Source organism: Myotis daubentonii, chromosome 5 (assembly GCF_963259705.1).
Source record: "Myotis daubentonii chromosome 5, mMyoDau2.1, whole genome shotgun sequence".
Taxonomy (NCBI): domain Eukaryota; kingdom Metazoa; phylum Chordata; class Mammalia; order Chiroptera; family Vespertilionidae; genus Myotis; species Myotis daubentonii.
The window spans coordinates 22,177,475-22,195,085 of NC_081844.1; the positions used below are offsets into that span (position 1 = coordinate 22,177,475).

The 17,611-nt window shown below is 40.7% G+C and overlaps 2 protein-coding genes across 2 annotated transcripts; one reads left to right on the forward strand and one right to left on the reverse strand.

Annotated features, from left to right (window-relative positions):
• The first annotated feature begins 5,177 nt into the window (after positions 1-5,177).
• On the forward strand, positions 5,178-6,131 carry LOC132234126 (olfactory receptor 7A17-like). Its single transcript, XM_059695176.1, has one exon. The coding sequence runs from the start codon at positions 5,178-5,180 to the stop codon at positions 6,129-6,131; it is 954 nt and encodes a 317-aa protein (XP_059551159.1).
• Positions 6,132-14,925: 8,794 nt separating this feature from the next.
• Positions 14,926-15,894, reverse strand: LOC132234127 (olfactory receptor 7A5-like). Its single transcript, XM_059695177.1, has one exon. The coding sequence runs from the start codon at positions 15,892-15,894 to the stop codon at positions 14,926-14,928; it is 969 nt and encodes a 322-aa protein (XP_059551160.1).
• Between the last annotated feature and the right edge of the window lie 1,717 nt (positions 15,895-17,611).

Here is a 17,611-nt window from a genome sequence, read left to right on the forward strand (position 1 = left end):
GTGGTGCCAGATTGAGAGAAGGATGTCCAACTGCTGGTTTAGACCCAATCCCGCAGGGCCTTACCAGCAGCTGGACATCCCTAGAAGGGTTCTGGATTGCGAGAGGATGCACGCCAGCCTGAGGGACCTTCCCCCTTGCCTACATGCACAAATTTTGTGATCCTGCCTGTAGTTTAAAATAAAAGGAGAACTTCATGGGTGAAGGGAACATGTGTGCTTATGTAGCTGTGTCATGCATCTGGCAAAATAATCATTTGTGGTGGATGTATTTGAAACAAAAGCTTAGTCAAGCACACTACTGCATTTTATACCTAATTTCCAGGTTTCAATGTTGTATTTAGCTGAGCATCCAGAAGAGCTACCATAGTTACTGGCCAAACTTGATTATCAAATATCTATGTCCCAGTGGAATCTACTTGGAAACATAAATGTGAGGTTCAGAGACTGGAAGAGACAGTGAGCTAGTGTATATATGACATTCTGAGCTAAAGATGAGGCAAAGCTCCTGAGGCTTCAGAAGGGAGGACGGACATTGCAGGACAATGGGAAGAGCAGATGTTCAGTAATTAGAAATTTGCCCTGCCCTATTTATAGGTCATAAGATGTTAGTAGTATCTCTGATGATAACTCTTATCATTGGCAAGAGTTAATAATAAGGGTCCTTAAGGGAGAGGTAAATTCTTTCAGGGAGAGGTAAAAGTTTCTCTTGGACTCCCAGGGTCTCAGGTGCCTTCAGCTCAAAAGCAATCCAAGCACATGTCTTGGTGTGACTCATTCTGAACCCTTACAATAGTGACCCAGTTTCATTCTTTTCCCTGTGGTTGTCCAGTTTTCCCAGCACAGTTTATTGGAGACACTGTCCTTTCCTCATTTAACAATTTTGGTTCCTTTCTCCTAAATTAATGACGTTACGTGTGTGTATTTATTTCTTGGCTGTCTGTTCTTTTCCATTGATCTATGTGTCTGTTTTTGTGCCAGTACTATACTGCTTTCATTACTATAGCTTTATAATATAGCTTGAAATCAGGGAATGGGTTGCCTCCAGCTTTGTTTTGCTTTCTCAGAATTGCTTTGGTTCATCAGGTTCTTATGCAGTTCCACACAAATTTTAGGTTTGTTCTATTTTTGTGAAAAAATGACTCTTCTGCTTTCAGGTGTAAGACAGTGGAATTCTATTTCTAAATGCTACTGACTTGCAAATATGAAGTGCCTCACATCCAGCCAGGTTGAGATCTTGCTGGTCTCATAGCTGGTCAAGGTGGCCATAGTAGGGGCCAATCAGTTGCCCCAGGTTGGAATCTGCCTCTGAATATGGATGCATACTTGGTTGAGTAATAGCTTAGAAATAAGAACACTTTTTCATGCGCTGCTTATCAGCAGAAGGAGATAGAATACTGATTTGGGAGCAGTTTCTGGAGTTAAGGAGCCCTGAGTCTGTGCCCTAGTTTCAGAACTTACTAGCTGTGTGACCTTGGGCAATTTTCTTAACCTTCCGGTTCCTCAATTTTCTCAATCTTACTTAATAAAGTATTGTGTCTGTGATTTTCTTGTATCAAATTGCCTCAGTCCTTCATAACTTAAAGTGTGTAAGTAGGGGTCGCTGGGTAGATCTGGTCTCCCTAATGCAGCGGTTCTCAACCTGTGGGTCGCGACCCCTTTGGTGGTCGAATGACTCTTTCACAGGGGTCGCCTAAGACCATCCTGCTTACCAGATATTTGCATTATGATTCATAACAGTAGCAACATTACAGTTATGAAGAAGCAACGTAAATAAGTTTACGTTGGGTCACAATATGAGGAACTGTTTTTAAAAGGGCAGTAGGTTGAGAACCACTGCTATAATGCTTCTGGTCAGGGCAGTGCCTTGACTGACCTTGGATGAGTTTCTCACACAAGTTTTGGATTTACTTGTGGTAGGCTTATCTAGTGGCTTTAGCTGGAACGCTGGGACTGGAGGCTTATTCCAGATGGTCAGGGCTTGTTTACACAGCCATGGCTGTATTCCAAGAGACAGATGTGTGCATGGCTCAGAATTAGCACAACATCACTTCTACCACATTATTCTGGTCAAAGAAACCCATAAGATTCAAGTGGTGGGCAAACAGACTCTATCTGTTATGGGGGGTGAAAGTCATAATGGAAAGTGAGAGGATACAAGGATTCCATTGATAGAGTCATTGATGCAATCAATCCCCATCATTGTTAATCCATTCTATTAGCTTTCTTTGGTAAAGGATTTCATGTTGAAACTTTACATTAAGTAGAAGAAAATAATCTAACGTCAATTTGGTGAGTCTGCTCCATTAACAGATCCAGTGAATTCCCAATTTCATAAATTTGAAACCAAGCCAGAATCCCTTCTCAATCAAATCCCATACCCCCAATGTCTCACTTGCAAGGAAACAGACCTGAGTACCTCTTCTTATATTCACCAAAGTAACTTTTTTAGACATAAATCAGGTTCTTGTGCCACTAGTGCCCCATCTGGAATCTGTGATAACATAGTGACACATACCTTGAGTTGGTTTTATAAGGACTAAAATGTTCTGCCAGGTAAAAAAACACTGATTATCATGACCACAGTCATAAACCCCAGACTGGCTGACATTGGATGACTGATGATCACAACTCCTAAAAGAGCTCATTGTAACTAGCATCTGCTCCAACCAATCAGAATATACAAATGAGCTGATCACCCATTGACCCTTACCCCCAGTTACACCCTTTAAAACCAATTGCCAGTAAAGGAACCAGGAGTTCAAGGTTTGAGCACTAGCTTTCCCATTGTCCTTGCCCAGTGCTACTAAAAAAAGTGAATCTAATCTCTCCACTACAAATCTCATGTTCAGTGTGGTGTGTGACTCACTGGGTAGCTGGTGGACAAGCTCTTCAGTTACAGAAGTAAATGTGGTTCTGATTTTGAGGTCTTCGTGCATTAATATAAGAAATGTAATTTATTATTAAAATTAAGGTCAACCTTCTACATTACATCATTGTATCTAAATTTCTAAATCATTTTAGTCTCATATTAATTGAATCATTCATTCTTTAATTTCTATAGTCACCAAATTTCTTTAACATTTTCTTTCAACATTAAAGGTGAGAATTTTAGTGTGTGTGTGTTATGTCTTTGTGTGGTGTGTTTATTGGAAAGAAAATCATGTACAAATGTATATACATGTATATGTACATACACTTTCTATCTATAGAAGAGTTATTAGACATACTCTATGATTAAAAAACATTTTTTTATTTCTACCAAAATCTATTGGAATTAGGATTATTATTCCACATCACCAGCAGAAATAAGGAAACAGAGGATCAGGCTAATTACATTTTTTACAATTATATAACAAATATATTAAAGCTTTTGTGTTTTTCTGAGTTATGTATATGAACCTATGCAGTATGTACTCTTAATGTTTGCATAACTCCTTTAATTCAGAAATATGGTCCCTTGGTTCAAAGGGGCTGAATTGCTTAGAGAACTGAGCAACAGTAAAACAGTCCATTTAATGAGGAGCTCTGAGAATTCAGGCTCTGGAACTCCCTCTGCAGACTCACCTGCAGCTCCTCAGCCACAGGCTAAGAGCATCCTCTCTGTGCCTCTCTAAGATGCTCATCTGCTCTGGATAAAGAGCACCTGACCTTCATTTCTTGCTCTTTCCACATCAATTGTCCAAGGAAGGACCAGTAGAGCCAAATCCAGTGAGTGATGCCACTGGGGGTGCAAGAGTGAGCGCTGTGGGAAAGCATCGTGGGGAGAAGTAAAACTTTTAATAATCGTGTCTTCTGGGGGAACAGTCAGGCTGATGAAATAGTGAAAGGGATGGACTCAAGATCTCGTACATTTGGTGTCCTTAGGTCTGAAGGGCTTTCTTGCAATTTATTCCTCCTCAGCCCCTTTCTTCTCTCCATCTCAGAGCACAATTCCACAGCCCCTCCCTTCTGTCTGCTCAGCTCTCAGGATTCTGCTTTATTTCAACCTTAGCATTTCCTTTTCTGTGTGAAGCATTGACAGGGTGAGGCAGGCTTGCAGAGCAGAAAAGCACTGATCGTCAGGAGGTGTGAGTTCTAATTCACTCTTCTACAGCTGGTGCCTGAGTGACCTGGGAATACTTCGTACATTCTGTGCGTCTTTCTCTCATCAGCACAAGAGTGAGTAGAAGGAGATCTCAGAGAATGCTCATGGAAGAACAGGTGCCATGGGCCAAGTGCCCAGGAGCAGTGCAACTGGCTCCCTGCTGGGCTCCTCCTATTATTTTTCCCTCATCAGCAGGAACTGGCCTTTTCAACTGTTCTCACATTTATGGCATTGAATTCCAGGTTGTTGTTACTGTGTCCCAAAATAAGATATGCCTTTTACATTGTGATTCAGCAATTTTTGCTGGCGCTCACACACACACACACACACACACACACACACACACACACACACACACACACACCTCGCACACTCACACACACACACACATACACACCTGAACAAAGGGAACCATGAAACCATTATGTATGTACCCTCACTATGTATGGTGCACTCTAATATTTTCTTTTGTGCCTTCTTGACTCTATTCTATTTCACCATTCTGGATCCTTTTTGTGCCTTTAATACCTAAAATAAGTGTCATCTCAGGGCTTTGGCACTGCCTCTTTTCCTACATAATCCTCCTTCCCCAACTAACCTCATGTCACCCCCTCTGTCTTCCTTGAGGTCTCTGTTCAATTGTCACCTTGTTTGCAGGGCTGCCAGTCCTCCCAGTATAAAATAACACCCCATCCACTCTCTTTTATACCAACTTTCTTTTTCTTCACATGACACCATCTAACTTGGTATATGACATATACATTGTATGTGTTCTTTAACTATCGTTATTCTAGGAACTTTGTATCTGAGCATTCTGTACACTTTCACTAGAGTGGGAAATCTCAATAAATATTCCTTAAGTGCATGAAATCATTTCTCATGAAAACAGTGTAATCCACGACCACCTTGGAAACAAAGTTTGAGGAAGACAGGAATTACTAATCAGAATGTCGTGGGGGATGATACGTACAAAAAATAAATATTGTTGCTTTTTTACAAAATATAATTGTAGCATTTCAACTGTGCTTGTAATGGCCATTTGTGTAAAACCTAATCATGCTATTTTTTCTTTCCTACTAGTGACCTCCACCTCATGGGACCTGAGAATGATACTCTTATTTCAGAATTTCTTCTTCTGGGATTTTCAGAGGAACCAGCACTGCAGCCCCTCATATTTGGGCTTTTCTTCTCCATGTATCTGATCACTGTGGTTGGAAACCTGCTCATCATCCTGGCCGTCAGCTCAGACTCCCACCTCCACACACCCATGTACTTCTTCCTGTCCAACCTGTCCTTGGTAGACATCTGTTTCACCTCCACCACCATACCAAAGATGCTGTGGAACATCCAGACACAAAGCAAAGTCATCACCTATGCAGGCTGCATCACACAGTTGTATTTTTTCTTACTCTTTGGAGGACTGGAAGACTTCCTTCTAGCCGTGATGGCCTATGACAGGTATGTGGCCATCTGCCACCCCCTGCACTATATGGTCATCATGAACCCCCGGCTCTGTGGACTGCTGGTTCTGATGTCCTGGATTATGGGTGTCCTGAATTCCTTGGCACAAAGTTTGATAGTGTTGCCATTGTCCTTCTGTACAGACTTGGAAATCCCACACTATTTTTGTGATCTCAGAGAAGTGGTTCAACTTGCCTGTTCTGACACCTTTCTTAATAACATGGTGATTTATTTTGTAGCTGTGGTATTGGCTGGTGGTCCCCTGGCTGGTATCATTTACTCTTACTCAAAGATAGTGTCCTCCATACGTGCAATCCCATCAGCTCAGGGGACGTATAAGGCATTTTCTACATGTGCGTCTCACCTCTCGGTTGTCTCCTTATTTTATGGAACAAGCATAGGAGTGTATCTCAGCTCTGCTGCTACCCACAGCTCACACTCAAGTGCAGCAGCCTCAGTGATGTTCACCGTGGTCACACCCATGCTAAACCCCTTCATCTACAGTCTCAGGAACAGGGACATAAAGAGGGCCCTGAAGAGATTCTTTGTGATGGCAGGTACAAAGGGGACAATCATCTCGAGGTAAAAAGTGCCCTTCATTTTGGGGCTACAGAACTAAAAACCAGAAATTGTGATTCTTTAATCAGATTGGGTTTTTCAGACTTGGTCCTTTTATTTTTTTAAATATATTTTTATTGATTTCAGAAATGAAGTGAAAGTGAGAGAGAGATAGAAACATCTATGATGAGAGAAAATTATTGATCGACTGCCCCTGCTTACCTCCTCCTGGGCATGGAGCATACTACCCGGGCATGTGCCCTGACCAGAAATTCAACGGAGCTCTCCTGGCTCATGGGTCAATGCTCAACCACTGGAAAACACAGGCTGGGCCAGACTTTCTGCTTTTATTTCTGTCCTTGAATTTGCTTTGTTTGTTTCAACATCTCTATACAATTTAAGTTAACCATTTTATTAAGCTTCGTGCTTTGTCTGTTATATAGACAGTTTTTCCCTTTGTCCTTTTTTAACCTTCACTAAGTTTTTTCCAACCTTGGTCAGAAATAGTGAGAAGTTTTCATTTAATTCACTAGAAACATTGATGTCTTAAGAATAATTCCTTCTCAAATGAGATATATCATTGTAAGTAATTTGTTCTTGTTTTATAGGTAGAATTATCAGCAATAAGTGGTATCACTTATGTAGATAAACTGCACTTGGCTACTTAATCCATTGTATAATTTCATTCCATAAAATCTGAAACCTCAGTTTTCACCATGTGTCCCTCTTTCTCTGTACATTGGTACCTTAACTGCTCTTCCCGATATTATAGTTTATCGTTGTTCCCTATAAGTCTCCGTCTATTGATAGTGATGCAATAGGAGAGGAATGCTTGGCCACTGGCCTGGTTCCTACTACTTGTTCCTTCTGCATACCCCCTCCTGGGGATTGAGATCAGAGTCAATGTCCTGGGTGGATGGACTCTTGTGGTCCTTCTTATAATTACAAAAACCACCATGGACTATGAAAACGTAAGGTTCATTACTCACAGGTCCTGTACTCCCAAAAGGCACACAGGAAGCTGTGTGTATGCATGTGTGTGTGAAAGACAGAGAAATGGACTTGGGCTGAAGGACTCTGCCTGTATGGGGGTTCAAGGGCAGGATGGCTAGGGTTTTGTGGGTTTGCTTTTTAAAAATGTATCTTTATTATTGAAAGTATTACAGATGTCCTTCTTTTATCCCCTCATTGACCCCTCTCCTGAACCTTCCTCCTTCCCGGGCCTTCACCCCACTATTATCCTTGTCCATGGGTTATTCATATATGCATATAAGTTCTGTGGTTAATTTCTTCCCTCCCCTCACCGCCCCCCAATTTCCTCTGAGGACACACAGTCTGTTGCATGCTTCCATGTCTCTGGATCTATTTTTTTTTTTTTTGCAATTTATTTTGTTCGTGGATTTCACATATAAGTGAGGTCATGTGATACTTGTCTTTCTCTGACTGACTTATTTCACTTAGCATACTACTCTCCGGGCTCCTCCATGCTATTTCAACGGGTAATAGATACTTTTTTTTTTTACAACTGCATAGTATTCCATTGTATATATGTACCACCATTTTTTATCCATTCTTCAACAGATGGGCACCTGGGCTGTCTCCAGATCTTAGCTATTGTAAATAACGCTGCTATGAACATAGAGTTACATATATTCTTTCTGATTAGTGTTTCAGACTTCTTAGGTTATAGTCCTAAAAGTGGGATGACTGGATCAAATGGCAGTTCCATTTTTAATTTTTTTGAGGAAACTCAACAATGTTTTCCACAGCGACTGTACCAGTCTGCATTCCCACCAGCAGTGTACTAGGGTTCGCTTTTCTCCACATCCTTACAAGCACTTGTTGTTAGTTGATTTATTGATAGCAGCCATTATGGCAGATGTGAGGAGGCACCTCATTGTGTTTTAATTTGCATCTCTCTGATGATTAGTGACATTGAGGATTTTTTCATATGACTCTTGACTGTTTGTGTGTCCTTCTTTGGAGAAGTGTGTATTTAGGTCTGTTGGGCTGTTTGTCTTCCTTTGGTCTAGTTGTATGAGTACTTCATATATTTTGGGTTTCCTTTTTATTTGAAATCTAAGAGCAGGAATTGAGGCAGAGGAAGGAAAAGCAGGGTCATTCATGTAGTCAGTTGTCTAGGTTACTCAGGGTTTTCAAAAGGGGAATTTTATAACATGTTATTCTTGTGTAAATATTACACAAAGTCTGTGTCTGTTCCTGTGTGTAGTTCCAAATGAACTTTGTTCCCTAGATATATCTATTGTCTAATGTGAAGTTCCTCCCTTTGCTTGTTTTGAAAATACTTCAATTTTAAAATAAAATTGCATATATTAATTATCCCAAAACAAAATCATTAAATTTAAAATGAAAAGGGAACTTCATGGGTGAAGACAACATGAGTGCTTATGTAGCTGTGTCATGCATCTGGCAATATGATTATTTGTGGTGGATGTTTTTGAAGCAAAAGCTTAGTCAAACACGCTACTGTACTTTATACCTAGTTTCCAGGTTTCAATGTTGTATTCAGCTGAGCATCCAGAAAAGCTACCATAGTTACTGGCAAAAATGGATTATTAAATATCTCTCTTCCAGTGGAGTCTACTTGGAAACATACGTGAGAGGTTCAGGGACAGGAGGAGCAGTGAGGTAGTGTATATATGACATTCTGAGCTAAAGATGAGGTAAAGTTCCTGAGGCTTCAGAAGGGAGGACGGACATTGCAGGACAATGGGAAGAGCAGATGTTCAGTAATTAGAAATTTGCCCTGCCCTCTATATAGGTCACAAATGATATCTCTGATGATAACTCTTATTATTGGCAAGACCAAAATTTAAATTCTTTAAGGGAGAGGTAAAAGTTTCTTTTGGACACCCAGGGTCTCAGGTGCCTTCAGCTAAAAAACAATCCAAGTACATGTCTTGGTGTGACTCATTCTGAACCCTTACAATAGTGACCCAGTTTCATTCTTTTGCCTGTGGTTGTCCAGTTTTCCCAGCACACTTTATTGGAAATACTGTCATTCCCTCATTTAACATTCTTGGTTCCTTTCTCCTAAATTAATGACCTTATGTGTGTGAGTTTATTTCTTGGCTCTTTGTTCTTTTCCATTGATCTTTCTGTCTGTTTTTATGCCACTACTATGCTGCTTTCATTACTATAGCTTTATAATATAGTTTGAAACCAGAGAATGCATTGCCTCCAGGTTTGTTTTGCTTTCTCAGAATTGCTTTGGTTCATCAGGGTCTTATGCAGTTCCACACAAATTTTAGGTTTGTTCTACTTTTTGTGAAAAAAAAATGACATTGGAATTTTGATAGAGATTGAATTGAATCTATTTAACACTTTGTGTACATTAAAAATCAATATTCAACCAAGTAAATTTAAAGATTTGATTGACTTTATTAAGTGATTCATGAATCAGGCAGCATCCTATCTGGCAACTAAAAGGGAGCTCTGAGGGGATGTACAACATAGAACATTTTGATAAGAAGGATGGAGGGACAAAGAGCTATTAACAACAGGAAAAAAAAGGATTATTTGGGGACCATAACATGTTTTCTTAGGGGGAAGAGAAGAGAAGGACTTCTACCATACAGATTCCCGCTTCATTCTGTGGGGGATGTGCAGGGTCGATACGACAGATTGTTTTACTGTTGTTTGACCAGAAAATTCAAGACTGTTTGTCTGAAATTAATCTTCTGGGAGATGTTGAAACTTCCATTAAGTCTAGCATGAAATTTAGATTTGGCATCATAGGCTTTTAGCTCAAATGATGACACTTTGGGCCTGTGGTTTTCTCTTTAACGGTAATATGTACATTAACAACATTAATTCTTCTAATCCATAAACTCAGAATATCTTTCAATTTATTTGTGCCTTTATCAATATACTTTAGCAATGTTTTATAGTTTATTTCCAGGTATTTCATTCTTGAACCTAATAAATTAATGAACACAATAGTTCTATAGGTATGGAAGCATAAAATAGATTGACTTGTCTCAGAGGGGACAGGAAGGAGATGGGAAGAGATTAACCAAAGAACTTATATGCAATTGGAATTATGTTCTGAATTACTCTTTGGACAGTTTATTATTGAAATTTAACAGATATTTATATATTGATTTTGTATCCTGCATTTTTTCTGAACTTTTTAATTAAATCTAACAGATTTCTAAAAATAATTTATTGGAATATAATAACATAAACTGAACTTTTTTAACATGCAAAAAAATTTTTAACATTTTTTATTGAATTTTTTACAGAGAGGAAGGGGGAGGGATAGAGTTAGAAACATCGATGAGAGAGAACCATCAATCAGCTGCCTCCTGCACACCTCCTACTGAGGATGTGCCCGCAACCAAGGCACATGCCCTTGACTGGAATCGAACCTGGGACCCTTCAGTCCACAGTCCGACGCTCTATCCACTGAGCCAAACCAGTTAGGGCAACATGTAAAATTTGCTGAGTTAAATGAGTTATGCAAAAAGTAAGAGTACAAACTGCATAGATTCATTTATTTGTAATTCAACAAAGGGCACATAAGCTTTAATTGCTTTGTTATATAATTATAAAAGAATGTGTGAGGTGATATCTCATTGTTGTTTTGATTTGCATCTCTCTGATGGTTAATGACTTTGAGCTTTTTTTCATGTGTCTCTTGGCTTTCTGCATATCCACTTTGGAGCAGTGTCTATTTAGGTCCTTTTCCCATTTTTTTGTTGGATTGGTTGTCTTCCTTTTGTTAAGTTGTATGAGTTCCCTATATATTTTGGAGATTAATACCTTATCAGATGTATCGTTGGCAAACATGTTCTCCCATGTAGAGGGCTCTCTTGTTATTTTGATGATGGTTTCTTTTGCCATGCAGAAGCTTTTTATTTTCATATAGTCCCATTTGTTTATTTTCTCCTCACACCAACCAGAATGGCTATCACCAACAAATCAACCAACGACAAGTGTTGGCAAGGTTGTGGAGAAAAGGGAACCCTAGTACACTGCTGGTGGGAATGCAGACTGGTGCAGCCACTGTGGAAAAGAGTATGGAGTTTCCTCAAAAAATTAAAAATGGAACTCCTACCCTAGCCGGTTTGGCTCAGTGGACAGGGCATTGGCCTGTGGACTGAAGGGTCCCAGGTTCGATTCCGGTCAAGGGCATATGCCTGGGTTGTGGGCTCCATCCCCAGCATGGGGCATGCAGGAGATAGCCAATCAATGACTCTCTCTCGTCATTGATGTTTCTCTCTCTCCCTTCCTCTCTGAAATCAATAAAAATATATATTTTTTTAAAAAGAAAAAAAATGGAACTCCCATTTGACCCAGTCATCCCTCTTCTAGGAATATATCCTAAGAAAACTGAAATGCTCATCAGAAAGAATATATACACCCCTATGTTCATAGCGGCACAATTTACAATAGCTAAGATTTGGATACAGCCTAAGTGCCCATTAGCAGATGAGTGGATAAAAAAACTATGGTACATTTACACAATGGAATACTACATAGCAATAAAAAAGAAAGAGCCTTTACCATTTGTAACAGCATGGATTGACCTGGAGAGTATTATGCTGAGCAAAATAAGCCAGTCAGAGAAAGATAAATATAACATGATCTTTCTTATATGTGGAATCTAATGAACCAAATAAACTGATGATCAAAAATAGACCAAGAGTCATAGAAGCATGTACAGACTGTTGAACCTCAAAGGGAAGGCCAAGGAAGGCGTGTGGAAAGAGATCAACCAATTAATTTTTATGCATATATGCATCACCCATGGACACAGACAATGGAGTGATGAGGGCCTGGGGGTGGGGGAGGACAGGAGCGGGCTGGAAGAGGTTAATAGGGGGAAAAGGAGGACCTACGTAATACTTTCAACAATAAAGATTTTTTAAAAAATATATTTTATTGACTTTTTACAGAGAGGAAGGGAGAGGGATAGAGAGTTAGAAACATCTATGAGAGAGAAACATTGATCAGCTGCCTCCTGCACGCCCCCTACTGGGGATGTGCCCGCAACCAAGGTACATGCCCTTGACCGGAATCGAACCTGGGACCCTTGAGTCCACAGGCTGATGCTCTATCCACTGAGCCAAACCGGTTAGGGCTAAAGATTTTTTTTTTATTTTTTAAAAATGTAATTATCTTGGTCCTCTGTTTCCTTATTTCTGATGGTGATATGGGATAATAAACCTAATCCAGGTGGATATTGGTAGGAATAAATAAAATGTTTTGAAATAATTGGTGAGTTTAAGAACTCTTTCATAGGTAAGGAGTATATGTACATACACATGTACGTACATTTGTACCTGATTTTCTTTCAAATAAACACAAACACACATAGGCACAATGCAGACACACTAATATCCTCACCTTTAATGTTGAAAGAAAATTTAAAACAAATTTTGGAGACAATATAAATTTAAAAAATGAAAATGGTTAAATTAATATGAAACTAAAATGATATAGAAATTTCTCCAAAACCAGTTTGGCTCAGTGGATAGAGCGTCGGCCTGCGGACTGAAGGGTCCCAGGTTCAATTCCGGTCAAGAGCATGTACCTGGGTTGCGGGCACATCCCCAGTGGGAGATGTGCAGGAGGCAGCTGATCAATGTTTCTCTCTCATCGATGTTTCTAACTCTCTTTCTCTCTCCTTTCCTCTCTGTAAAAAATCAATAAAATATATTTTTTTAAATAATTTAAAATGATGTCGAAATTTAGATACAAAGATTTAAAGCAGAATCGTTACGTGGGTTATTTGTCTTCCTTTTGCTGAGCTGTGTGAGTTCTTTATGTATTTTGGAAATTAGCCCCTTATCAGATGCGTCATTGGCAAATACGTTGTCCAACAGAGTGGTTTCCCTTTTCATTTTGATGATGGTTTCTTTTGCTGTGCAAAAGCTTTTTAGTGTTTCATAGTCCAATTTGTTTATGTTTTCCTTTATTTCTCTTGCCCTAAGGACATGTATCAGTGAAAATTTGGCTACATGAAATGTCTGAGACTTAATATTTGAGAAAGACAAATATTACATGATCTCACTTACAAATGGAATCTAATGAACCTAATAAACTAATGAACAAAATAGGTCTATAGGCATGGAAGCATGGAAACAGACTGACATGTCTCGGAGGGGACAGGAGGGCGATGGGAAGAGATTAACCAAAGAACTTATATACATACTAGAGGCCCAGTGCCCGAATTTGTGCATGGGTGGGGTCGCCCAGCATGGCCTGCAGGGATTGGGCCAACACTGGCAGTCCAACGCTGCCTGCCTTTCCTGCCTGCTGCTCTCACTCATCCCAGCCCCACTGCGCCTGCCATGGGCTCATGCCCAGTCAATCCTGATCAGGAGCCCTGTGTCTGGCACCCATCCCAAGTGACCAAAAATTTTGCTTCCTCATTTTTAAGATAATCTCTGGTACTAATGTAGTATTATGTTAACCTATTTATTTGAATTTGCTTTTCCATGTACAGTCCAGTGGGAGATATATATTTGATAATTAATTTTTGCCATAATTTCTGTAGGCATTCTGGACCCTGAGCTGAATTACACAATAAAACCAAGAGAGAAGGTAAAAACAGAGTAGCATGTGTAAAGTGTAAGTGACTGACATTACGCTTTTGATTTATGAGGCATTACTTCAAAGAAGACGATGTTGAATAAACATATTGTCAATTGTATGACACAGCTACTTGAAAAGCACACAGGTAGCCCCTACCCAATGAAGTTCCCCTTTTAAAAAACACTTAGTGGCCTAAATAACTATGTTGTGAGTGTTCCCACTTTACCTCCCTGCTCTAATTCCTGCTCTTATGTTTTAAATTCACAAAGAAAGGACTAATCTGCAAAACCCGATCATCCTGCCCTTGGACCCCAATAAAGGCAGAGCTTCAGCCCATTCTCTTTCCTTTCTCCCCAAGACCTTCTTGTGTGGTCCTCTGAGAGTGGTGAGAGTAATGACCTTGTATGTTCAAGGTTTCCTGATGGTTGTAGCAATTATTATAAGGACGACAAGGGCCAGTCCAGCCATACCTGTGGTCTGCATAACAAGCAGCAGGGCCAGGCCAGTGCCCAGGCATTTCTAGCCTATAGCAATATTCCCAATAGGCTTAAAGGAAAGAATGATAACGTCTATTTTATCACGAAAATCTGTTTAAACACTGAATTATAAACAACGAGGGAAACAAACATGAAAACAGTGATTTTAGATTTTCCTGAAGTGAAATTAGATAAATGGTCTCAGTACGCAAGTGAAGTTTTTTCCACATTAGTAGTACCACTGAGGATTACTAAATCTATAAAATAAGAACAAATTCCATACAATGATGTATGTCATTGGAGACCAACTTATTCTTTTTTAAATTAAATTTATTAGGGTGAAATTTATTAATAAGAGCAAATAGGTTGTAAGTGTGTATTTCTTAGACACATAGTCTGTATATTGCATTGGGTGCCCAACGCCCACAGTCAAATCATTTTCTGTCACCATGTATTTGGTGCCTTTGATCCATCAGTACGCCCTTCCCTCTGGAAACCACCATACTGTTGTTTGTGTCTAAAGAAATCTCTGTTGCCCATTAAATAAATTGGAATTTCTAAGTATTTCTGAGTAAGGTTGGAAAAACTGTAAAGGTAAGAATAAAGACACAGGGGGAAACTATATAACAGAGCAGAAAGCTTAATAAAGTGGTTACTTAAATTGTATAGAGAAGATGCAACAAACAAATGGAAATTCCAGGACATAAATAAAAAAGCAAGTTCTACAATGACATGATGATTAAAGAATAGAAATGTCTGGCTCCAAGACTTTGATCCCTGCAATCATGGGCACTTCCTCATCCCTAGCACAACTGGACCTTTTATGCCTGTCATGCCAACAAATCTTTTCAGAGCCTCCTTTATGTCTTTGTTCTTCAGACTGTAAATGAAAGGATTGAGCATGGGTGTGACCAGGGCATACATCACTGAGGCTGTTGCACTTGAGCGTGAGCTTTGGGTAGCAGCAGAGCTGAGATACACTCCTAGGATTGTACCATAAAATAAGGAGACAACTGAGAGGTGAGAGGCACACGTAGAAAATGCTTTATACTTCCCCTGAGATGATGAGATTCCTCGTATGGAGGACACGATCTTAGAGTAAGAGTATATGATACAAACAAGGGGACCACCACCCAGCAGCACAATTCCAAAATACATCAACATGGTATTAAGAAAGGTGTCAGAACAGGCAAGTTGGACAATCTGATTGATTTCACAGAAAAAGTGAGGCACTTCCAAGCATGTACAGAAGGATAGTCTCAACACCATTAAATTTTGTAACAAGGCATACAGGGCACTCAAGATCCAGGACAGCAAAACCAGCAGTCCACAGAGCCGGGGGTTCATAATTACTGTGTAGTGCAGGGGGTGGCAGATGGCCACAAAACGATCATAGGCCATCACTGTCAAGAGGAAGTTGTCCGTCACTGCAAAGAGTATGAAAAAATATATCTGTGTGATGCAGCCTTCATAGGTGATGACTTTGCTTCGTGTCTGGATGTTCATCAGCATCTTTGGGACAGTGGTGGAGGTGAAGCAGATGTCTACCAAGGACAGGTTGGAGAGGAAGAAGTACATGGGTGTGTGGAGGTGGGAGTCTGAGATGACAGCCAGGATGATGAGCAGGTTTCCCAACACAGTGATCAGGTACATGGAGAGGAACAGTCCAAATATGAGGGGCTGCAATTCTGGTTCTTCTGAAACTCCCAGGAGAATAAATTCTGAAATTGAGGTATCATTGCCTTGTACCATGTTGTAGAGGTGATGACTAAGAATGAAAAAATTATATGATTAATTTCCATAGAAAACATCCTGAGTAAAGTGGTAATGCTACCATTTAGAGCAAGCATGTCAAACTCTCGGCTGGCGGGCCCCAGTATGTGGCCCGCCGGTGCGTGTTTGACATACTTGGTTTACAGATAACCAAGATGGCAGAGTAGGTAAATGCCGGTACTCACTGCCTCTCACAACTACATCAAAATTATACCTAAAATACAGAACACCCATCATTCAGAACCACCTGAAAGCTGGCTGTATGGAAGTCCTGCAACTAGAAAAGTAAAGAAGAAAACACAATGAGACTGGTATGAGGAGTGGAGGGGCAGAATGGCTGGTCCAACACCCACATGTGCCTTTTTTATTAATCAGGAGGGATATATACCTTGGCTGCACAGGTTCCACCGTGAGGACCAAAGGGTCCTAGCCCCACACCAGACCCCCCCATCCCAGGGTTTCACAGCTGGAAAGAGAAGTCCCCATAACTTTGGCTATAAAAACCAGGGGTGGGGGTAGGAGGATTGTGGCTGAGTGAAACAGAGGCAGTTGAAAACCCAAGTGTTCCTCTTAAAGGGCTGGTTCAGGAACTTATTGGGACTCAAACCCTCTGAGCTCCAGACCTGCAGGGGTTTCAGTTATCCAAACATATACGGGGAGGAAATGGATTATCTGGCATTGGGGCAGGAACTCAGGGGTGGCTTTCTTCCAGACTGGGATGCGCACAGGGTCATTGTTTCTGTTCTTGGACCCCTACTGTCACAGGGATGATTGGAAGCCATTTCTGAGTCTCCATAGGCATGGCCTACACTGTTTGCTCCACCCTGGTGATTCCCTGAGACCCTGCCCAATCCAATTTGCAGCCCCACCTAAGCTGTTTGCAGCCGCTTTCCCATATAAATGGCCTGTCCTGGCTCAGGCTTCAGACTTTCCTGAAAGCTCTCCAACAAGCTGCAGATGGCATCAGCATGCCCCAAACCTACCAATAAAAGACCCAACACCCATCACTAGTACCAGGCTACCTTGCTTCAGATCTGGGCCTCACCTTGGCACTTCCAAGCCTAATTTAATTAATAGCCATCAGCAGACCTCTGTGTAGCTCCTGCCAGGTGGCCCCAAGCAATGGCTGACTTTGCACCTCCTGGGAGGCCACAGAGCCAATGCACATGGTGGACTGCTTTAGACCATAGCAGGTTACAACTCTACACATCCACAAGTGACATACTCAAAGGCCAGACCTTATGAGCCCCAAAAGCCCTACTGAAGCAAATCTTGCTCCAAAGGGATGTGTCCAGCACACCTGCTCTCCCATTGTAATTGCAGCTGGTCCTCAGAGCCAATTGGCCTGGAGGTCAATTCCTCCTAGTGAGGCCAATAGCAATCAAGGCTCAACTATAAGACTGTGCAAATGGCCCACACAGGGCATAACTAGAGTACCCAGCTCAGGTGACTGGTGAGGCTGAGCCACTGGGCCCTACAGGACACCTAATACACAAGGCCATACTACCACTTTGAGGAGACATAGTAGCTCTACCTAATTCATAGAAACGAAAACAGGGAAGCAGCTAAAAATGCAGAAGCAAAGAAACATGTCACCAGTGAAAGAAATGGAAGCAAGTAAACTTCTGGATGCAGAGTGCAAAACAATGGTATAAGGTTACTCAAGGTCCTTAATGAGAGCTTCAAGGGACTTAGT